This window comes from Staurois parvus, unplaced genomic scaffold, assembly GCF_062004578.1.
Source record: "Staurois parvus isolate SC_StPar_1 unplaced genomic scaffold, SC_StPar_1.0 ptg000423l, whole genome shotgun sequence".
Taxonomy (NCBI): Eukaryota; Metazoa; Chordata; class Amphibia; order Anura; family Ranidae; genus Staurois; species Staurois parvus.
In genome coordinates this window covers 5,026,696-5,051,818 of record NW_028318219.1, presented here as the reverse complement: position 1 = coordinate 5,051,818, position 25,123 = coordinate 5,026,696, and the positions used below count along the sequence as shown (strand labels likewise).

General features: G+C 42.5%; 1 protein-coding gene across 2 annotated transcripts in view; it reads right to left on the bottom strand.

The window, feature by feature from the left end:
- TMEM145 (transmembrane protein 145) overlaps positions 1–25,123 on the bottom strand; it is a 212,750-nt gene that overhangs the window by 98,731 nt on the left and 88,896 nt on the right. For both annotated transcript variants that reach the window (XR_016314191.1, XM_089687374.1), the window contains exon 2: positions 14,580–14,654. Coding sequence is in view for 1 of the 2 variants with exons in the window: in XM_089687374.1 (XP_089543500.1) it covers positions 14,580–14,654 (75 nt within the window). In the remaining variant the exon portion in view is untranslated. The remainder of the gene's footprint in view (positions 1–14,579; positions 14,655–25,123) is intronic.

Below are 25,123 nucleotides of genomic sequence, written 5' to 3'. Positions count from 1 at the left end.
TTTACATGTTATGTGCAATTAAACCATGGCAACATCTAATGTTTGTGTAGTATTATCTTCAGCAGACTGTGTTCTTCTATTGTTGTGACTTAGATGACGTTCAGAGCACATTTTATGCCCAATTCATGCAAAACTCCACGTAATCCCAAGGGGTTCACATACTTTTTCTTGCAACTGTATAGGTGAGTATTGCACTCTGCGGTGGAAGTTCTTTTTATGGACGCTCTAAAGTACACGAATAGCTCTTGGAGCAACATTTCAACACTTGTATTAGAGAGCACCAAAATGTTGTTGAAAGTCCGGAGAGAGTTTAATGGTCATAGTAAGCGTTTTAAAAAGAAACAATGTGATTTAGGGAATCCAAAAGGCCCCCTTCACCACTGCTTGACAATACTGGACTGGTTTGAGCAAAAAGTTTGCAGATCTTGGAGTTACCATTTTAAATACAGAATTAAATATGTTCCGGTCATTGGTTAGGCAGCAACCACTTGAAACTGCCAAAATGTAGTCAATGTTTTTTTTCAAAGAACTCCTACAATCAATAAAGTCTGTCTGATATTAGGTAGCCATGGACCTTTTTTGATGGATATATATATATATATATATATATATACATATATATACTCACCGGCCACTTTACTAGGCACAGCTTGCTAGTAGGGATGCACTGAAATATTGGCCGAAAATAGCCCTATCCGCATTTTAGGATAGGAAAAATTTAGCCGATACAGGGGACTATGTGTACTGCAGATGTGGGGGGGGGGGGGGGGCAGAGAAAGGCAAGAGAGGAGCAGTGTATACAGTGACTAGCTGCCTATATGTCAGTTCCAGTTTTTAAGGGTACAGAAAGTACCGGCTTTTTTTCCTTTTCTATAGCTCAGAGAAGGAGCTGTCATTCTCGGAGGGCTAAAGGAAACAAAGGGGCGGGGTCACCCAGTGACATTACCCAGTGACCCCACCCCTTTGTTTCCTTTAGCACTGGGGAGAGTGACAGCTCATTCTCTGAGCTCTCGGTTAGAAAAAAAAAACGGTAATTACATTTAAAAACTGGCACTGACATACAGTGACAGCCAGTGAGGGAGCCTCTCTGTATACACTGCTCCCTCACTGTATACACTGCTCCTCTCTTGCCCCCTCCTTGCACACACTGCCCCTCCATCCCCTGCCCCCTACAAAGAGGACCTGTCACTTATATGCTATCATATAGGGGACTATTGGTCTCCTATGTGATAGCAATAAGATCATAAGTTAAAAAAATGAATAAAAATATACATTAAAGCCGAACACCCCCCCCCCCCCCCCAAAAAAAAAAAAATTGGGGCCTCCCCAACCGACATACGCAGACATTTCTGTTTCGGTTCCATTTTCGGTCACGTGCATTCTGAATTTTTGGTATTGGTTTCGGCACCAGGATTTTCATTTCGGTGCACCACTACCTGCTCTTGCCAAGAAAATCTCCCCCACACCATTACACAACCACCACCAGCCTGGACCATTGGTACAAGGCAGGATGGATCCACGCTTTCATGTTGTTTACGCCAAATTCTGACCCTGCCATCTGAATGTTGCAGCAACCAGTCTGCCCATTCTCCTCTGACATCAACAAGGCATTTTTGTCCATACAACTGCCGCTCACTGGATATTCTCTCTTTTTTGGACTATTCTTTGTGAACCCTAGAGATAGTTATGTGTGAAAATCCCAGTAAATCAGCAGTTTTTGAAATACTCAGACCAGCCCATCTGGCACCAACAACCATGCCACCTTCAAAGTCACGTAAATCCCCTTTCTTCCCCATTCTGATGCTCAGTTTGAATTTCAGCAAGTCGTCTTCACCACGTCTAGATGCCTATATGCATTGAGTTGCTGCCATGTGATTGGGTGATTAGCAATTTGTGTTGCCAAGCAATTGAACGGGTGTACCTAATAAAGTGGCCGGTGACTGTAGATAAAAACAGTAACACTGGTTTAATTTCTGCACAAATAACAATAAAAAAAAGAAGAAACTGGGAAATACTGCAGAAGCATAAAATATGTCTGTTTTTAGGTTCGCATAGATGTAATGAGCCAAAGATATCCGCATGTAAACAACGTATTTTGAATGATCTTCCTCAGCAGCACATGTGAATGAAATCAATATGATGGAACCCAAACTGCTCTTTAAAATCACCAAAACACAGTATCAGCTGGAATCGGCACAAAGTGAAATATCTGCATCCCATAGAGGGAATATTGGCATGGCGACATTTTCAATCCTGTACAATTTAAAAAATTCAGGAGCCATAGACAGGTACTTGTTGCAATATCCAAGGCCCTGTGGTGCATAGGATCAGCAATATATGAGCAGATCTTCATGGGAACAGTCTTAGATATGTGTAAACATCATAGGTGTTTCCAAGCCAACAAGAAGGGCCTTCCACTCATCCACATCACATAGATCAAAAGAGTGGATCAATGATAATACCACATCAAAGTCATTATCAGATCTAGCGGTATCATCACAGCCTTGCTCTACTTCTACACACTTCAAATCCTATCAATGAAGCCACAAACAGCAATCAAATCAGAGAGATATTCTTACCTCATTACTCCATCCAAAACCTAAAAAAAATTTTGACTAAAGTTAAATTTAAAGGATCTATTTCGGTATCTAAAAGTATTGCACTACTGAAGCTTAGTTCACATCTGAGTGGTTCCCAGAGGTATGACACAGTTAACTATCACAGAGAAAATGCAGCAATAGAAATGTCGAAGAAAAAAAATAAGGCTCAATCATGTCTCTGTGCTGCAGAGTGGTGCATTAGAGGACACACAGTCTACATGAATTTTAGTGTTTAAAGAGGAGTTCCACCTAAAAAAAAAAACTGTAGCTGAACTGTAGCTTCTAAAATACAGACACTTACCTGTCCCTCGGTCCAGCGGTGTCTTCACCACCGCTGGTTTCACCAGCTGTCTTCTCTCCCTGGCGGCGGAATCTTCAGTGTGGGCACCTGGCTGTGACAGCTTTCGGCTTCACAGCCGGGTGCCCACTGCGCATGCGAAGGAAGCAATGCGCTTTGTGAATGGCCCCATAGTCTTCTGGGATCTGTCACGTGTCCCAGAAGACTACTGGGAGGGAGGAGGGGGGGGGGACAACTTCTGCTTCCGATCACCTAGGCGATCGCAGCAGAAGTGGGATTGGGTACCTGTCAAATTTGGGTACCCGCTCCCCAAAAGTGCCAATCCTTAATGAGGACAAAGGCTTAAAGTGGAACTTCCCCTTTTGGGCGGAGCTGCGCTTTAATGTCAGGGAGGACTGGGAACTTTCAGCTTGGGCACCAAACACTACCAACTGGTCCTTTTGTGTTAAAGTGTCCTATAGGTTAAAAGTGTACCATACAGCATGTTGGTTGGTGGCCATTGTAAAAGGTGCGTGATGTCTTCAAGAGCATGGTTTGGCAATACATGTACGGCAGCTAACATTTTGGCAGCTTAATTCCCCTCTTTGAAAAAGACTTGCGCTTAGAATGTCCCCAATAGCCGACAATAGCTCTCGCACATGTTGGCGGAGCTCACAACCTCTCCCAAATATGCTGGAAACCCCTCATGGGTAAACCACAGAAAAAAAAGTCAGAGGCGATCCAACGATCTGAAAAGCTGCCTGCCACGAGGCCACATTGGAGTGATACCTGACGAGGACTGTCTATCCTGCATTCCCTCTTCTACCTGCCTACCCAAATCTAGTGTTCACCAAATAGATCAGTGGTTCTCAACCTTCCTAATGCCGTGACCCTTTAATACAGTTCCTCATGTTGTGGTGACCCCCAACCATAAAATTATTTACCCAGTAATTATAATTCATGAGTGTCGTTTTACCTCCAATACTGCTGCTTTCAACACAGTAGCTGCTTTTAACAGAGTAGCTGCTTTCAACACATCAGCTGCTTTCTTCACAGTAGCTGCTCTTTACACATCGGAAATATGTGTTTTCTGATGGTCTTAGGGGACCCTTGTGAAAGGGTCGTTCGACCCCCAAAGGGGTCGCGACCCACAGGTTGAGAACCACTGAACTAGATGGAGGACATGGCTAAAGTGAATTGCCCATGCCTGGTATACCACCATCTCCCCCTTTCGATGGCTGCTGTTGATGAGAAACTGGACACACTTCTCCATAAGGTCACACAGTCAGTGCCAGCAGAGGTAGGCAAATTGGCCAGAATACAGATTGGGGTTCATTTACTAAAACTGGAGAGTGCAAAATCTGGTGCAGCTCTGCATAGAAACCAATCAGCTTCCAGGTTTTTTTGAAGTTAGAAGCTGATTGGCTACCATGCACCACTGCACCAGGCAAAGAAAACAGGGATTAGAGGCAATTTATCTACCTGCAGGGTATTTTCTGAATTGTTAGATCTTAAAAAATACCTAATTGATCTGTTAATCTGGTTTTTACTATGCAAATCTTGCTTCTATATGCACCTTTTTTTGCATTATTGTTGTGCTTCAAACACTCTGTTCGCATAATTTGCTATGTTTACTTTTAACATCGAATGATATATTTCAATGAAACCGTTAGCTTAATATGGATTCTTCACAGACCTGATGCAGGTCATATTGGCTTCAAATTATATTTATATTTAAGATGAAGATTATGATTTACAATATAAAAGGGTTCAACTCAGGAAAAGATGGCTAGCAATGAAAGAATTTTCATGCAGGAAACTCATTTTGCAAAATGAGGCTCCCTAAAGTCTGCCTCTAAATACTTTACTACATCATACTCAGCCTCACATCTCATGGGTAAATTGGGTGTAGCAATATCAATAAACTAATTCTGCGATCTGAAAGATTAAACTTTTATCCCCGACCCGCAGGGAAGGTATATTTTACTATGCTGCAGACTTGCGGGACACCTTCTAGCTCTAAATAATGTTTATGCACCAAATATTAAGTAGAATTACTTTCTAAGTAGGAAGGAGGCTACTGAAAAATCCCTTACGATTAAAAGGAATACTGTGCATTTCCCTTATAGTGAAAAAACAACCATGCATCCTACTGATCCTTCTAAAGACCATGCTTAGCTCTCCAAGGCTTTCAAAGAGGTGACCCACTCTTATTCTCCATTTGATACCTGGAGACCTACATGTCCTATCAACAGACAATACACTTTCTACCCATCAGTCCATAAATAATAAAGATTGGTTTATTTCTTCATTTTGTCCCCATGTCCCAACCACAGACATAGAATCCCTTACGATTAAAAGGGGTATTTTAATACTGTGCTTTTCCCTTATAGGGAAAAAAAAACATGCATCCTACTGATCCTTCTAAAGACCATGTCTAGCTCTCCAAGGCTTTCAAAGAGGTGACCCGCTCTTATTCTCCATTTGATACCTGGAGACCTACATGTCCTATCAACAGACAATACACTTTCTACTCACCAGTCCATAAATAATATAGATTGGATTATTTCTTCATTGTGTCCCCATGTCCCAGCCACAGACATAGAATCCCTTACGATTAAAAGGGGTATTCTAATACTGTGCTTTTCCCTTATAGTGAACAAAACAACTATTCATCCTACTGATCCTTCTAAACACCATGTGTAGTTCTCCAAGGCTTTCAAAGAGGTGACCCGCTCCTATTCTCCATTTGATGCCTGGAGACCTACATGTCCTATCAACAGACAATACACATTCTACCCATCAGTCCATAAATAATAAAGATTGGTTTATTTCTTCATTGTGTTCCCATGTCCCAGCCACAGACATAGAATCCCTTACGATTAAAAGGGGTATTTTAATACTGTGCTTTTCTGCCTCTTCTACCTGCCTACCTAAATCTAGTGTTCACCAACTAGATGGAGGACATGGCTAAAGTGAATCACCCAAAATAACATGCAACCTACTGATCCTTCTAAAGACCATGTCTAGCTCTCCAAGGCTTTCAAAGAGGTGACCCGCTCTTATTCTCCATTTGATGCCTGGAGACCTACATGTCCTATCAACAGACAATACACATTCTACCCATCAGTCCATAAATAATAAAGATTGGTTTATTTCATCATTTTGTCCCCATGTCCCAGCCACAGACATAGAATCCCTTACGATTAAAAGGGGTATTTTAATACTGTGCTTTTCCCTTATAGGGAAAAAAAAAACATGCATCCTACTGATCCTTCTAAACACCATGTGTAGTTCTCCAAGGCTTTCAAAGAGGTGACCTGCTCCTATTCTCCATTTGATACCTGGAGAAAATACACTTTCTACTCACCAGTCCATAAATAATATAGATTGGATTATTTCTTCATTGTGTCCCCATGTCCTAGCCACAGACATAGAACCTATAACGTGGTCAGACCATGCACCAGTTACCTTCGATCTATCTTTGTCTTGGATTAGGAAAACAACATGCCACTGAAGACTAAATGATTATTTACTGAAACATCTTTCTACACAAGGAAAGTTGGATATGTTTTAAGACTTTTTCAAACTTAATAAAAGGTTCAGCTGACAAGACCTTGACCTGTGGGAATCCCATAAAATATTAATTAGAGGCCATTGTATTTCTGCTGGCTCCCGTCCGAAAAAAGACAATAAGCTATCGAAAGATACCTTCCTTAACCACTTGCCCTCCAGAGGATTTACCCCTCTTCCTGAACAGACCATTTTTTGCGTTATGGCGCTGTGTTGCTTTAACTGACATTTGCGCGGTCATGCAATGCTGCACCCAAATTAAATTTATGGCCTTTTTTTCCCACAAATTGAGCTTTCTTTCAGTGGTATTTGATCGCCTGTACGTTTTTCATTTTTTGCGCTTAAAAAAAAAAAAAAAGACCGACAATTTTGAGAAAAAAAAAATATTTTTTACTTTTTGCTATTAAACATGTCCAGTAAAAAATCAAATTTCATCATAAATTTAGGCCAAAATGTATTCTGCTACATGTCTTTGCTAAAATAAAATCCCAATAAATTAATTGCTTTACGTGAAAGTTATAGCGTTTACAAATGGCTGTATATATACTGTGATTTTTTTTTTACTAGTAATAACGGCGATCAGCGACTTATAGCAGGACTGCAGCAGACGTTCTGACACTGGAAGGGAACTGACTTGGTGTCACTGACATCCCCAGTGACATCAATACAGTGATCAGTGCTAAAAAAAGAGCACTGACACTGTACTAATGGCACTGGGCAGGAAAGGGTTAACATGAGGGCGATCAAAGGGTTAACTGGGTGCTGGGTGTGTTTTACTAAGGGGCAGTGCCTGTGTGCTTCACTGTAAGCACACTCCTTTGGATGGCTGTGCTGTGCACAGCCATCCAAAGCAGTGTGCCCGAGCTGACAGGGAGAAGAACTGTTAGTAAACCAAACAGTTCTCCTCCTCGCCGGAGATCCTCAGTAATCACCGGGCGCCGGCGAGTAATCACTGCTGGGACCTGGTGATTGACAGTCATGGCCGTGAATGGCGCACGGGTACGGATTTTCTATTGAGTTCAAGTCAGGTGATTGGCTGGGCCATTCTAGCAGCTATATTTTCTTTCTTTGAAACCAATCGAGAGTTTCCTTAGCTTTGTGTTTGGGATCATTGTCTTGCTGAAATGTCCACTCTCATTTCATCTTCATCATCCTGGTAGATGGCAGCAGATTTTTATTAAGAATGTTTTGGCACATTTTTCCATTCATCCTTCCTACTATGATATGAAGTTTGCCAGTACTGTATGCTGAAAAACAGCCCCACACCATGATGTTCCCACCTCCATGCTTCACTGTTGGTATGGTGTTTTTGGGGTGATATGCAGTGCCATTTGACCTCCAAACATGGTGTGTATTATGGCATCAAAAGAGTTAAATTTTAGTCTCATCTGACCAGACTATATTCTCTTGGTATTTCATAGGCTTGTCTTAATGTTGTGCAGCAAGCTCTAAACAAGCTTCAACATGTTTTTTCTTCAGCAATGCAGTCTTGCGTGGTGAGCATGGATACAGGCCATGGCGGTTGAGTGCATTACTTATTGTTTTCTTTGAAACAGTTGTATTGCTAATTCCAGGACTTGCTGAAGCTCTCCACAAGTTGTCCTTGACTCTTGGACAACTCTTCTGATAATTCTTTTCACTCCACTGAAGGAAATCTTGCGAGGAGAACCTGGTGGTGGCCGGTTTATGGTGAAATTATGTTCTTTTCACTTCCGGAATATGGCCCCAACAGAGCTCACTGGAACATTCAGAAGTTTAGAAATCCTTCTGTAACCAATGCCATCAGTATGTTTTACAACAATAAGGTTGCAAAGGTCTTGAGAGAGCTCTTTGCTTTTAACCATCATATGATGATATTACTTGTGTGACACTTTGGTAATGAGACACCTTTTTATAGGCCAGTAGTTGAGACTGAAACAGCTGATATTAAGTTGCACTGATTATGGACAGGATTGCGTTCTACAGTAATTACTGACAGATTTCAGCTGGTGTCTTGGCTTTCCATGCCTTTTTGCACCTCCCTTTCTTAATGTGTTCAATACTTTTTCCGTCTGTCATTCCATTTTATTAGGGCTCATGTACACGAGGTACTTGGAAAACTCTTCTGAGCGACGGAAACTGACTGACGGAAAACGTAGGTTAAAAAACGTCAGTTTATCCGCGTTTGCATACCGCGTTAATGCACGTGTTTTTAAAAGATAACCTCACGGGACCTTCCCAACTGCCCAGAATGCACTGAAAAATAGTAAATAATTAACTATTTCAGACATTTTGAGAGAAATAGAGAGAGCAGTATGTGTTGAGATGACCTGTCTTTTCTGGTTGTATTCACTATGGATCCCATCATGAGCATAATGTGGCACGTTCTGCCATTTGTTCCTTCACGCGAAACCTGGAACTGACTGCGCTGGTGTACCGGGTCCATTTGAATACATGGACAACATTTTTCATGCATTTCTGATGATGAAAAAAGGCTCTGGACAGCATCTGGACATGGAACAGTTAAACGATGTTAATCGCGTTTACATGCGTTTACAAGCGTTTGGAGCTTGAAACACTGGTAAAATCTACTCCTGAATTCAAGTTTGGTGCGTTAAAAAAAAATGACTATAAACTCAACTACCTGTACTTCACTGTAAACAACGATGTGTACATGGATACATAGGAAAACATAAAGGAGAGTTCAGGGGCTGCTGAAAAAACTGCTTAACAGCTCCTGAATGTCAGTTAAGCAGCTGCAGTGTACATGAGCCCTTACAAATAACTTAATTTCTGAACGTATTTGTTTTGGTTCCTTTATATGTATGGATTGCATGGGTTGTTACCGACATGTGGTGAAAATTTCATGTCAATAGCACCTTTAAAAATATGTTTACTGAGAAAAATGGTGATGTGTTCGATACTTATTTTACCCACTGTATATACATTATATTGCCAAAAGTATTGGGACACCCCTCCAAATCACTGAATTCGGGTGTTCCAATCACCGTTATGGTCACAGGTGCATAACATCAAGCACCTAGGTATGCAGACTGTTTCTACAAATATTTGTGAAAGAATCGGGCGCTCTCAGGATCAGTTGCCTCCTGCCAATATCCACCAGCCTCTTCCTAGTGAGGGAGATGTAGACTCACACCACCATAGGACAGCTGGACTCTTTCCCTCCAACTTCCTCCTGGTCTCTCCAGTGAACTTCTCCAAACCTAGCTTGATTCCTGGATGTGTATTTGCAAATAGGCCCCGAGCTAAGCCTAGCTGGGACCTTGGTGTGTTTTTAAAGACTTCCTTTAGGATCCTGCACCGGGAGCAGAGCCCCTGCAAAGGGGTCTCCTCCTGTAGGACTGGACCCAGGAACACCGCCCCCTGCTGCCCAGACCTCAGACTATTTATGGGCTCTCTATCCCCCTACTGTGCACACCTTGCCAATGATTAGCTAGAGTTCCATAAATATTCAGGCTGCATGCCTTGTCCTTCCTCCCACTGTGATTCTAGAATCCTCTATAGCATGGGTGTCATACTGGCGGCCCTCCAGCTGTTGCCAAACTACATGTCCCATGAGGCATTGCAAGATTGACAGTTATAAGCATGACTCCTAAAGGCAGAGGCATGATGGGACTTGTAGTTTCACAACAGCTGGAGGGCCGCCAGTTTGACACCCCTGCTCTAGAGGATGGGAGAAGTAACAGAGCAGCAGCTTGTGAAACATTGAGCGGTACTCAATAATAAAACCCTGCTTTTCTGATTACATGGGAGCCAAACTAAATTTTCCTAGTAGTCTATTCTTCACTAGGAGAATGCTACATATTCTTCCATGCCTCATACACAATGACCAAGTAAGGTTTATATACGTAAGACAAGCCAGAGATCACTGAGAAGAAACTGAACTTTCACCGTTGATGGCTTTCAAAGGCAAATTCCACAACGCTGCAAACCAGAAAATACCAGAACAAACCCAAACGCCTTACATGCTAATATACTGGAGGTCAGAATGATGGCAAATCCAACCGCTAGGATCAATAATACAATCCCTAAGTTCACCTGTACCTGGTCCCAGTGGGTACTTTCCCCCTAAACCTTGCTACCTAGAGACTCTTTGGCATCCATTCTATTGTTCATATCTGTTGAGGGCAACCACAATGCTGAAGAGGCCCACAATGAAATTGAGTTTTACACCCCTGTCCTAAAGGGGTGAATTGTCAATGGAGAAGTACTTTATGAGCTGTACAAGATGATCTGCATTAGAATATTAGGGCTTACCCAAAAAACACAAATGCCAATATCACATACTGTATAACCCTTATCTTTAGGAGCAAAATGCATCTCACAGATTTGCATCCTTCCATCATTAACATCCTCTGCAGCTCTGCATTCATTTGCATAATATTTCAGATCTTCAACAGAATTCGTGAACCGGGGATTAAACTGGGATAAGATAGCTAGCCTTGCAACTCCCAGCAGCTTTCACTGACTGCAGATCCCGTTTCGACTCGGGACTGAATGGAGAAGTACCTCCGCTCAGGGTCACAAGGCCAACATAAATTATTTGTACTTGCCTGAAGAGGCCGATACCCCCAACCCCATCCTTCCCTAGTTAACGTGCATTTTGGAGCCCCGGGCATTACGTAGTTATAAAGCATTAAAACACACAAGTAGTGCGCTGTAACACAATATATTGACCAGCAGATGTTGTTTTTATTATGTCATGCAAAATGCGAACAGGGAAACGCAATAAAATACATGTATAGTATACCTCCTGCGCTATTAAATCCCCTATCGCTAAGCAGCTAGCACTTGAAATGCCACAACCCAGGCACACAATACAATGTAATATAAACAGCTATTAATAGTGCAGCGCTATAACCGGTAAAAAACGTAAACACATATATATAAAACATGCAATATTTGTGATGCCCCTATCATGGGGTATTTCTGTGTCCACTCTCAGTGCTGTGAGAAATAATATACAGTGAAGTCCACACACTATATCGGATTCTTGAATGACTCTTATGTGCTCCAAACTAAGTACAAACAAACGGGGTGTCAATCCACAGTGACAGGGGTGCCCCCTCACCTTCCTGCCCAGGCCCCTCAGGACCAATGAGCCAAATGATGCCTTATTGTTCCTCCACAGATCGTCAGATCCTCCTCAGCAGTAATGGTGGGACCCTTTCTTTAGTATTGGTATTTAGAACCTCTCCAAATATGTTCCCAGCAAGGCAAAGAAATCCAGCATAGTGTAAAACCATTTATTGTATAAAACGCTATAAACACTTAAAAATTCCTACTCACACTTTAGTAGGTGCAAAACCGCTTTTTCACCACGCTATGGGTGTACTGCATACATGGATTCTGATAAGGTGTACCAAAATGGCGCCTACGTCGGACGTGACGTCACCGCGTCACCGCTACGACTCCTCCCACGAACGTATCTACGCGTTACGTCACGATTGGACCACATGACTTCGTCAGGATATACGCCCATCATAGGCCGGCTTTCTATTTATCTCTCTCCCTGGGAGGAGTCGTAGCGGTGACGCGGCTGACGCAGTGACGTCATGTCCGACGTAGGCACCCTTTTGGTACACCTTATCAGAATCCATGTATGCAGTACACCCATAGCGTGGTGAAAAAGAGGTTTTACACCTACTAAAGTGTGAGTAGGAATTTTTAAGTGTTTATAGCGTTTTATACAATAAATGGTTTTACACTATGCTGGATTTCTTTGACTTGCGGGGAACGTATTTGGAGAGGTTCTAAATACCAATACCAAAGAAAGGGTCCCACCATTACTGCTGAGGAGGATCTGACGGTCTGTGGAGGAAAATAAGGCATCATTTGGCTCATTGGTCCTGAGGGGCCTGGGCAGGAAGGTGAGGGGGCACCCCTGTCACTGTGGATTGACACCCCGTTTGTTTGCACTTAGTGTGGAGCACATAAGAGTCATTCAAGAATCCGATATAGTGTGTGGACTTCACTGTATATTATTTCTCACAGCACTGAGAGTGGACACAGAAATACCCCATGATAGGGGCATCACAAATATTGCAATAAAATACACATTACAGTATAACTAAAGGCAAAACCTTTTTTTTTTTTGCTTTGGATAGAGTGGAGAGGGATTAGAACCTCTGTCAGATGTTTTTGCCGTCTGTACCCCTGTAAAGGAGATTCACCCTCTCTATTTGTCCTGTTTACTATTGTCATTGAAAGTGACAGTTAAAAAAAGCCAAATTTTGGGTTATCCTCAGAAAGGTAATAGAGGGGAAATCTTCCAATGGGGACACTGGTTTATGGTTTCCCCAAGGAATTCCCTTAATTTGGCCCGATTTCCTCTCACTTCTTGTTTGGCTATGGGACAGGAAATGAAGAAAGATCTCTGAAATGGGACACAGATGGCAAAAAAAAAAATGGTTGGAGGTTATAATCATCTCTTGCTCTATCCAAAATTAAAAACAGGTTTTGCCTATAGTTCAACTTTAACCACTTCCGCCAAATGGACATACCCATATGTCCTCGGGTTTCAGTGGTTCCACCAGATTAATGTCTGCAGCTACAGTCATGACCCTCGTATCTATTTTAGAACTAGTGATGCTCTATAATGTAAAAGTGATCAAAGTGGCTATACTGCCCCTGGATCACTTTTACAAGTGGTGGGATGTGGTTCCCACAACCCCCACTGCCTTCTGCTGCTTTCCCAGGCTATCCTGTTCCACCGGGGAGCCCAAGCATGAAATTGGTGGTTGGCGTGGCACACCATAGTTACATAGTTAGTCTGGCTGAAAAAAAGACAAAAGTCCATCCAGTTCAACTATTAAAAAAAAATGTTATAATCCAACACCCACAGTTGATCCAGAGGAACGCAAAAAAAACCCCAGCAAAGCATGATCCAATTTGCTCCTGCAGGGAAAGAAATTCCTTCCTGATCCCCCAAGAGGCAATTGGATATTCCCTGGATCAACATTATGATGAAGGAGGAATTTCCGTTCCCAAATCATCTCTATGGTCTATGAAACCAGAAGCAACAAGAAGCTTGTCACTTCCGGTTTTGGTTTGTTGCTTACATGTCGTCACTGGCTTGTGAAGCATTTGATCAAACCGATCATGGCTTGATGTGATCCATTTGAGGGCAGAGTAGAGACCTGTTTAATAGACACCAGATCTCTTGGTAAAGTGTACCTGTCACTGCCCATGCTATCACAAAGGACGTTGTTCATCTCTTGTGACAGCAATAAAGTTGCTAAAACAATAGCACAAAGTAAAAAAAAATGTAGACAAATAAAATAAATAATACATTTTTTTAAAATGTTAAAGTGCCCCCCCCCCCCCCCCCGGGGCTCATGTGCAAATGCGAATGCACACGTCGGTCCAGCACTACGGGGTAATGAATAAGCGCTGTCTTTAGCGTGAAACGCGTTTACCTGCCAGTCTCCCATTGTATTTCCACTGCCTGTATTGGTTTTATCTTGGTTCAATAAAGTGGATTGTTTGGAGTGCAGCTGATCGGACGTCCTTTGTTCTCATCTATGCAGCACAGGAGCTGGGCTAGCACCTACAGGAGTTGTGCTTGGAGATTGGGAGTCTCTCTACCTTGAGCAGCGGTAAACATATATCTACAAAAACTGTAGCTGCTGACTTCTTAAAAAAACACACACTTACCTGTCCCAATGTCCAGCGATGTACTCACCTGCGCCGTCCCTTCTCTCTTTCTTCTCTCCCTGGTGCCAGCATCTCAACTGTGCGCACGAGACTGTGACAGCTTGCGGCTTCACAGCCGGGTGCCCACTGCGCATGCGCGAGTCACGCTGTGCATCCTGATTGGTCCGGCAGTCTTCTAGGACCTGTGAAAGTTCCCATGAGACTGCGGGAGGGAGGAGGGGGCCGAACCTCTATCTCACTTCGCCGCGGTGAAGAGTACTGCGGTGTCAGCAGGGGTTAGGTTTTCAAAGAGGGGTCCAGAGTGACAGGGAGCCCGAAAATAACTTACAAACACCTAAGGGGGTAGTGCTATATAAACATTTAATTTCAGATGCATTTCATAACATGAGTATGCATTCGGCCTTACAAACAACCCCCCCATATAAAAAAAATCTATACAAGTGGCTTATAAAAGGAATACACAGCTCACTTACCTCTGGATATTTAAATCTGAATTCAAGTCGTCCATAGTCTGACAGAAAACAGAAGCGTGTGAGAAAGACCCAGTCCTTAGATAAAAAAACAAAAAGAGAAAGAATGAAACATGTCAAATTTGATATAAAATAATAATCATGCTATTTCAAATCCTTCACTTTCATCCTTCACTCGATTCCCCTGGGACATCCTCTACAACCTCAACTGCTCCCTAGCACTCTGTCAATATGGCCCTCACTAGAACCACCACTTCCCACACCAAGACTTCACTTTGTATCATGCAATAATTATTAAAACTAATGCCAGAATAGGCTATCGGAGGAAACAAAATGTACTTTTTAACTGTACAGAATAGTAGACATACAGTACTTTCATATTTTTAATGTGATTCTTTCATTTGGAATATCCACTGATTACAATTTTCCCTGTAGTTCATTTGCTGAATTTAGCCAGACGTGTCCAGAGGTGGACCAAAGTGGAAAAGGAAACAAATGATCATATGATTGATAATTTTGGAAATTTGAATATTGAAGAAGCAAGTTATACATACACATGGTGGATAAAGCAAAACACTAGAACTTTATTGTGAAAATAATATACCAGATACTCTTTTGTTTGTGATTTGACAATATATTCTTCTATTTATTTCTGTTTTTACATATTGAATTTCAAGGCATAAGAATTGTTGGTTTATTTGCATATTCACTGAATTGAAGGGTTTGGCGCAGCATAGATTACTTGGATGTGTATCTGTTGACATAAAAAATGATCATAGCTCACAAAGTTTAAGGTTTGGTGCTGCCCTAGGTGTCATAATAGTGGCTGCAGCACAATCTATGTATAAGACCTCTACTCTTATTCTTTTTTACCCACGATATACAAGTTACATAGTTAGTCTGCCTAAAAAAAGAAAAGTCCATCCAGTTCCACCATAAAAAAAAAAGTTATAATCCTATACCCACAGTTGATCCAGAGGAAGACAAAAAAACACAGCAAAGCATGATCCAATTTGCTCCTGCAGGGGAAAAAATTCCTTCTTGATTCCCCGGAGAGGCAATTGGATATTCTCTGGATCAACTTTACCTAGAAATGTTAGTATCCAGTTATATTCTGTGTATCTAGAAAAGAATCCAGGACTTTTTTAAAGCAATTTAGTTGGCCAGAACCAACTCCTGAGGGAGTCTATTACACATTTTCACAGCTCTTACTGTGAAGAAACCTTTCCGTATTTGGAGATTAAATCTCTTTTCCTCCAGACGTAAAGAGTGCCCCCTTGTCCTCTGTGATGACCTCAGGGTGAATAACTCTACACCGAGTTCACTATATGAACCACTGATGTATTTATACATGGAGATCATATCCCCCCTTATGTATTATACATGGTGATCATATCCCCCCTTATGTATTATACATGGTGATCATATCCTCCTTATGTATTATACATGGTGATCATATCCCCCCTTATGTATTATACATGGAGATCATATCCCCCCTTATGTATTATACATGGAGATCATATCCCCCCTTATGTATTATACATGGAGATCATATCCCCCCTTATGTATTATACATGGAGATCATATCCCCCCTTATGTATTATACATGGAGATCATATCCCCCCTTATGTATTATACATGGAGATCATATCCCCCCTTATGTATTATACATGGAGATCATATCCCCCTTATGTATTATACATGGAGATCATATCCCCCCCTTATGTATTATACATGGAGATCATATCCCCCCTTATGTATTATACATGGAGATCATATCCCCCCTTATGTATTATACATGGAGATCATATCCCCCCTTATGTATTATACATGGAGATCATATCCCCCCTTATGTATTATACATGGAGATCATATCCCCCTTATGTATTATACATGGAGATCATATCCCCCCTTATGTATTATACATGGAGATCATATCCCCCCTTATGTATTATACATGGAGATCATATCCCCCCTTATGTATTATACATGGTGATCATATCCCCCCCTTATGTATTATACATGGAGATCATATCCCCCTTATGTATTGTACATGGAGATCATATCCCCCCTTATGTATTATACATGGAGATCAGATCCCCCCTTATGTATTGTACATGGAGATCATATCCCCCCTTATGTATTATACATGGAGATCAGATCCCCCCTTATGTATTATACATGAAGATCATATCCCCACTTAATCTCCTCTTTTCAAGAGAGAATAAATTCAGTTCCTCTAATCTTTCCTCATAGCTGAGCTCCTCCATGCCTCTTATCAGTTTGGTTGCCCTTCTCTGTACTTTCTCCAGTTCCCCAATGTTCTTTTTGTGAATTGGTGCCCAAAACTGAACTGCATATTTCAGATGAGGTCTTACTAATGATTTGTAGCGGGGGAAATTAAATGTCTTTCTCTGGAGTCTATACCTCTTATAATGCAATAGAGGATTTTGCTCGCTGTAGCCCACTGGACTCCAGTCTCTTTCATATCACATCAATATATCTTTGATATTCAAATCTGTTTCTGAGCTTCAGATCTCTCAACCCTATTATCTTGAGTTTTTGCTCTTTTGCAGATGTCTTGTAGCGCTAACATTTTATGCAGTGCTTTATAAAATAAAGAGATGCAGTACAGTTACAAAACAGTGGAAGGCAAGAGGGTTATGAGGGCCCCAGTTACTATCTAAACAGAAGGGGCAAGTGGTACAAAAGGTATTAGAGGGAATGAGTTGATAACAAAATGTCCATTACCAACTGGGATCTGAATCCATGACCTTTGCCTGTCCAGCAGTAGCTCTCCTTGTTGAGCCACCTGAGATGATAGACATCATCCTGTCTGAACCCATGGATAATATGGTCTTGTACCTTGTTTCTAGTGAATATTGAACTCCTTGCACTTCCCATGAACTTCCTATTTAAGCAATGCCTTTGTACTTATTGTACAGCAGATTATTGTGCTCTCTCCAGCCAATATCTTGCTCCTGCAGACAGGGCCGTGTATAAGGGGATACCATCAGTCCTCTTGTACGGGGCCCAGGCCAACTGGGGGGCCCAGGCAGCTGGGTGAATTGGATGTAGGCAGGGAGGATGAATGGCAAGGCTGGGGGGGGCAAGAACTGGAACCAATCCCCTGTATGGCTCTCTCTGCAGCAGCTGAAAGCCAGCAGAAGGGGGAGAAGAATCCAGCTTTCAGCTTCTGCAGAGAGAGCCATACAGGGGATCAGTTCCAGTAATTGCCCCCTGCCACACCTGTCACCTTCCCTGTGCACCATACATTTTGCTCTGCTGCCCAGGCCCCCCTGTGTGCCCCCACCCCTGCAGTGCTGCTGGATTCCCTCCTCTCCTTGTCATTGGCAGCTGCAAGCACACAATAGGATCCTTCAGGATGGAGAGTAGAGGAAGGGTCCGGTAACATATGTCACATTTATTAGCCTCTTCCTTCCTTGAATGAATACAGTTAATGATCGGTACCTATCACTCACTGTGTTCATTCATAACTGAAGCGGGGGGGGGTGTCTGTCAGGTTGGCTGTATGGGGCCCTGTGGTTTCTAACAGTAGCCCTGCCTGCAGATGTCCTTATCTCCACTACCACTCAATACGACCTGCAACCACTTGTTGCTGACCTTTGCCTTGTTTACTGACGGTCTTGATCCCTACCTGCTTTATCTACTACGGACCCCAGCTTGCTCACCTCCTATTTGGGTGATCTTGAAGACCGCAACCTAGTACTAACACGCAGCAAAACCCATCTCCACCATCAGGAGCTCTACTGAATACCGGTTAGTGCTTAGACCTCACACTTTGGATGATGAGCCCCTACCATCCTCCAAGGTGACTTGCTTGTATACTTTTCCATCTGGTCAATGGAAGCCTCTCTACTGCTTTAGCTACTGGTCTCCAAGACTGCCCCTGACTGTTAAAGTGCATTTGTTAGGTAAAACAGGATAGGCTCCTATTAAGAGATAAATTTGCAGGGGTTGTCTAAAGGTGGACAAAGTAGAAGACAGCTGGACAGATTGGGGTAGGGAGTTCCAGAGGATGGGATGGGTTCTGGGGAAGCCCTGGAGGCGAGCATGGGAGGAGGTTATGATGAACCTAGACAGCAGGACTCTTGGGAGAAATGAAGAGGATGGATTTGGTGATATTTTGAGAACAGGTTGGTGATGTAGCTTGGGACAGAGTATTTATGATAAACTAAAGGAAGGATAGCCTGGGCAGAAGTAGACCAATGAGAAAGGAGTTGCAAAAATCGAGGCGAGGCGAGAGATACCAAGCAAATGAATTAGTAGCTTGGTGGTGTCATTGGTTAAGAAGGGCCATATCTTGGAAATGTCACATAAATGAAGGAAGCTAGATTAGGATATAGATTGGATGTGGGGCCGAAAGGAGAGGACAGGATTGCATCTAAAATCCTGGCATGAGAGGAGGGACTGATGGTTGTGCTATTGTGCTCAATGGAAAAGACAGGGAAGGGGGCACTGGGGAGGTTATATTTTGAGGCAAATGTTTGTAAGATATCATTTAGAAAGTGATATCACACCCATACTGATATATTCGTTAGTAAATTAGTAAATGAGAAGACTGAGATCTTTTGTGTGCTACCTTTAAAGCTGAACTCCAGGCAAACAGCTAAATACTCAACTAACATACATACTGTATGTATGAACTGTCTTTCACATCAGTGGCCAGGGAGCAGTAAAAGTAGCTGGTTGAACCATGGGTTTTACAGGCCCCAAAAATGCCCAAAGCCTACAATAAAGCCAGGGGAGGCTGTTCACATGCCGAGGATATGATGCTTTGCTTTGTGGGGTCCAATTTTAACATGACTTGTTGAGTTAAAGAGGCAACTGAACCTCCTGAATATGGCCATTCAAGTCAATGGTTAGGAGAACCGGATTTATTAGGATTAATGTGCTGCAACGTCGAGCCAAGAGTTTGGCTCGCAGTTGAGGTGCAGCCCCATTGACTTGAATGAAAAGAGGTGTTACGCCCAGATATATTCCCCAGAGAGGCAGAATGGCGGTGCTCTAGCTCTGTATTTCCTCCCAACACAAGCACAACTATATAAAGATTAGGAGATCCTCATGAATATGGCCATTGAAGTCAATGGTTAGGAGAACCGGCTACTCGTCTTCCTGTTTGATTAACTTTATTAACCTCCCTAGCAGTCTGATTATGTCCATATTTCTGTGCTCAAAGCAGTACATTTTTTTGCATGGAAATATGTATTTTTTTTATTGTAGGCCTGTAATTTTTAGGAATAACTCACTGAAATCTGTCAGAACAAAAGTCTAGTAAACATTCCTGGGTATGTTAAAACTTGAAACACGAAATCATAAATTATAATTTAATAAATAATCATAAAAAATAATAATATAATAATAATACATTTAATTCAATAATATAATCAAACCAAAAACACTGAAATTTGAAAATAGCGCCAAGTTCGCACATCACTGAGCAAAGTCGTAAAATCGTTTTCAGTGTCTGATGACGAATTTCCCCCACGAATCATTATGACTCAATTCTGCAAGTGGTTCTGATTTACTATCGCTGTTCTCTAGCCGGTCTAAAACCGATTTTGACCTAAACGGACGCTTTTTGGACGCCATGGACGTTTCTGTTTCCAGGCAGAAAGAACAGTAAAAATGCAGGCAGGGCGCCGGACAAAGCACTCGGGACAAAATATATGTGAAATGGTTTGATACAGGAATGTTTTACTATGAGATTTTAGTGATTTTAGTGAATGTCACTTTTTGTCATTTTCAAATTTCCCACCGTTCCGTCCCCCGTACGTCCCGACGCTCGTAGAGGACGGAACCCAGATGACAGATGCCGGCATCCGCTGGATTACATTGCCGGCGACACTGCAGGAGGGACATCGTGGGAGCGCAGGACAAGGTAAGTGACCGAGGGATCGCGGAGCAGCACCGCATGGTAAGCCCGAGTGTAGCTCGGGGTTACCGCTTGTGGTACTGAGACTTTACCCCGAGCTACACTCAGGAATACCGCCAGGGAGGTTAAGAGAGTAAGATGTACAGATAAAATAGTTTACGCGTTTCGGCAACAAGCCTTAATCATCACCAGTGGCTGGGGCTAAGGCTTATTGCTGAAACGCGTAAACTAATTTATCTGTATCTTACTCACTTAATAAAGTTAATCAATTGGGAAGACGAGTAGCCGGTCCTCCTAACCATTGACTTCAATGGCCATATTCATGAGGATCTCCTAATCTTTATCTAGTTGTGCTTGTGTTGGGAGGAAATACAGAGCTAGAGCACCGCCAGTCTGCCTCTGTGGGGAATATATCTGGGTGTAACATCTTTTTTCATTCAAGTCAATAGGGCTGCACCTCAACTACGAGCCAAGCTCGTGGCTTCAGGTTGCAGCACATTAATCCTAATAAAACCGCCATTCAGCAAAAAAAAAAAAAAAAGAACAGGCATTCTGGGGGTTCACCTTTCTGAACACTGGACAGCTTAGCCACACACTGAAAAGCCCTCCACCACAAATCGTTTTTCAGAGAATGGGTAAGTGCCAACCTAGCTATGCTGGTTTCTTATTCTTCTCAGCCACTCTTTTGTGATTCTAGCACTTTAATACAGGCAGGCTGACGACCTCACTTTATTATTATGGTCAAGTAATACAGCTTAGTTTCCAGCCTGCCCCAGGCAGCTGACTGGACAGTGAAGGAGTAACAGCATACTGATGAGCATCTCTCTGCTCCTCTATGGCAGCGGGTTCAGGAAGGGGCACTGATTGTATTGAGCAAAACAGCAAAACTTTGACTTGTTCAGGGTGCTAACATTTCTCTCTCAGCCATTTTCACGCGTTATTAAAGAAGATCGATACAATGCTTATGGTAACTATATGTGAAATGCGTTAAATCAAAATGCACAGTTGAAATAAATTGTCTGTTTCAGTATCTGCTATACCTGAATATGGAGAGGAAAATAACCTTTGTCTTTTCCATAAAGATTCTTCCCTTTAATCTACTACCATGCCTGAAATGCCAATTCATACACCTTCGTAACTGCAGATCTTCAAACCCTTTAGCTTGAGAATATTTTATTTATTACAGGTACTTATATAGTGCCGTCAATTTACGCAGCACTTTACATATATATTCGCCAATCAGTGATCACATGAATAGTAGTAAGCAAGATGTCACTTTTGACATCATTGCTTACTACGTGTGAAATCTATGAATGATCACAGAGATCACATGGTATAGGGCTATTCACAACAGCCTTGTACCATGTGACAAGCTGTGACCAATCACAGCTCATACAGTATTTCTCAATGGCTGCAAGAATTTATTTATTTCAGGTACTTATATAGTGCCGTCAATTTACACAGCGCTTTACATATATATTGTACATTCACGTCAGTCCCTAACCCTCAAGGGGTGTACAATCTAAGGTCCCTAACTCACATTCATACATACACATACTAGGGACAATTTAGACAGGAGCCAACTCACCTAGCAGCATGTCTTTGGAGTGTGGGAGGAAACCAGAGTACCCGGAGGAAACCCACGCAGGCACAGGGAGAACATTCAAACTCCAGGCAGGTGGTGCTGTGGTTTGGATTTGAACCAATGACCTTAGTACTGCCAGGCAGAAGTGCTAACCATTATTTTATTCTGCTCTCTCACCTAATTATCATGTTCACATTTTACCAACTCAGTGGATCGGTTGCCTGAGAGTAAAAATTTGCTAGAACTCACGTTTTTTGATATTAGAGATTAAAGGATTGATTTATTAAAGACAAATAGGCTGTTCACATTGCAAGGGAATTTGCACTTTGATAGAAGCTGTGCAGGCTTCTATCATTCAATCAAGTTCAAGCAAAAATACATTTTTAGGGCCGGTTCACACTATAGAAATGCAGTCCAGATACGTTCCGGATGTGTTTTTGCATGCACGTCATTGATGGGTTTTTTATGCATTCCAGATCACCCCCCCCCCCTTTTTCTTCAATTTAAATAGGGTCATGCGCATTCCAGTGCGATTTGGTGCGTTACATTGTGTTTTTATGCATTCCAGTTCATTTTCCCCCCCTTTTTCTTCAATTTAAATAGGGATATGTGCATTTCAGTGCGTTTTTGGTGCGTTCCAGTCCATTCCGGTGCATTTTACCGCTTTCCAGTACAGTTCTGTGCAGAAAAAATGCAACCTGTTCTACTTTTTTTCTGCAACTGAAACTGCAAGCACTGATGAGAACTATGACACTGACAACCATATAACCTACAGTACTTACTGTGCATTTTGGATGCAGAAAAAAAGCAACTGAAAAGGTTGCAGTGTGAACTGGCCCTTAAAGTTCTTTAAATTTTAATAACATTTAGCTAAGCTAAGGGAATTTGCAAAGTCCAAACTCCCTTGCAAGTTGAAAAAATGCAGCCTGTCCTACTTTTTTTTTCTGCATCCGGAACGCACTGGAACTGCAAGCGCTGATGTGAACTATGACACTGACAACCATATAACCTACTTTCTGTGCGTTTTGGAGGCAGAAAAAAAGTAACTGAAATGCGTGTAGTGTGAACTAGTCCTTAATGCCAGTTCACACTATAGAAACGCAGTCCAGCTGTGTTCCAGATGCGTTTTTGCATGCACGCGTTCTAGTGCACTTTTGATGCACTTTTGTCGTTTTCCAGTGCGTTTGTATGCATTCCAGTTCATTTTCCCCCTCTTTTTCTTCAATTTAAATAGGGACATGTGCGTTCCAGTGCATTTTTGGTGCGTTCCAGTGCAGTTTTGATGTGAACTATGACATTGACAACCATATAACCTACTTTCTGTGCATTTTGGATGCAGAAAAAAAGCAACTGAAATGCATGCAGTGTGAACTGGCCCTTAAAGTTCTTTAAATTTTAATAACATTTAGCTAAGCTAAGGGAACTTGCAGAGTCCAAACTCCCTTGCAAGGTGAACAGACAATTACTAAATGAACCCGTGTGTATATTTCTTCCGCTAAAAACATCTTTTTTTTTTACTAGCAGTTTTCTTTTCATTTTACTGGGATCATTTTAGTGTGGTTCAGTAGTGCAGAGGAATATGCAGGTAGTCATTATTCAGTAGGGTTGTACAACAAATCATTGAATATAAATATAGTTCGGTTTTGAAGGGTTTAAATAAATAAATGTTTAAAAAAAAATCAAGAAATCACAGTAACGTAACAGAAAACAATGAAATCTGCTGAACAATGATGAAGTACTCGGCAGTTTCGGATGATATCTATCGCCTGGTTGGGGCTGCTTAGGCGTAGCAGTGGCAGGCTGACATCTTTCATCTACTACTGTGCGCAGTGCAATGTATTCTTCCAGCATCTATCAAAGATTGAGGGCTACTGCTGGGGTGGTGCAACCAGGGCCGGATCTAGTCTGGGGGTGCAGTAAAGTCAGGGGACATATTGTCAACACTGTGTGTGAGTCACTGAGAGTCCGGCACACAGTGTCATGACCTGGGAAATACGGGTATGTATTAGGCTGACATAGAAACTGTCCCCTTATATCAGATGTTCCTATCAGAGTCCTCCTCTAAATCAGGAGTCCTCATCAGAGTCCCCCTTTACACTGAGCTCCCATCAGCTTGCCCCTTACATCAGGTGTCCCTCAGAGTGCCCCCCTTATATTAGAGTCCTTATCAGCGGGTCCCCTTATATCAGGGTCCTCATCAGAGTGCCCTGATGGGACACCTCATGAAAAGTGGCACTCTGATAGGGACCCTGATATAAGTGGGCACTCTGTTGGGTATACCTAATGTAAGGGGACACTCTGATAGGGACCCTGATATAAGGGGACACTCTGTTGGGTATATCTAATGTAAGGGGACACTCTGATAGGGACCCTGATGTACAGGGGCCCTATCAGAGTGCCTCCTTACATTAAATGTCCCCTACAGAATGCCCCCTTACACCAGTGTCTCTATCAGAGTTCCCCCTTACATCAGCGTCCCTATCAGAGTACCCCCTTACATCAGGATCCCCATCAGAGTTCCCCCCTTACATCAGAGTCCCTATCAGAGTACCCCTTTACATTAGGTTTCCCCAAGAGAGGGCACCCTTACATCAGGGTCCCTATCAGAGTGTCCCCTTACATTAGGTATACCCAACAGAGTGCCCCCTTATATCAGGGTCCCTATCAGAGTGTCCCCTTACATTAGGTATACCCAACAGAGTGCCCCCTTATATCAGGGTCCCTGGGAGGCCATCAAAGTGCCCCTTTATATCAACTGTCCCCAACAGAGTGCCCCCTTATGTATGATCAGTTATCCCCATCAAAGTGCCCCTTTATATCAGGTGTCCTATCAGAGTGCCCTCTTACATCATAGTCCCCCTCACAGTACTCCCTTACAGCAGGTGTCCCCATCAGAGTGCCTCCTTACATGAACTGTCTGCATCAGACTGGCTCATGAATCAGTGTTTGCATTCTCAGAGACCTGGGGGGGCAGCTAACACAGCCCACCCCAGCACCCCCCTAGATCTGGCCCTGGGTGCAACCCCACAGCACATGTGATGGAGTTGCATCACAACTGCCCCAGTA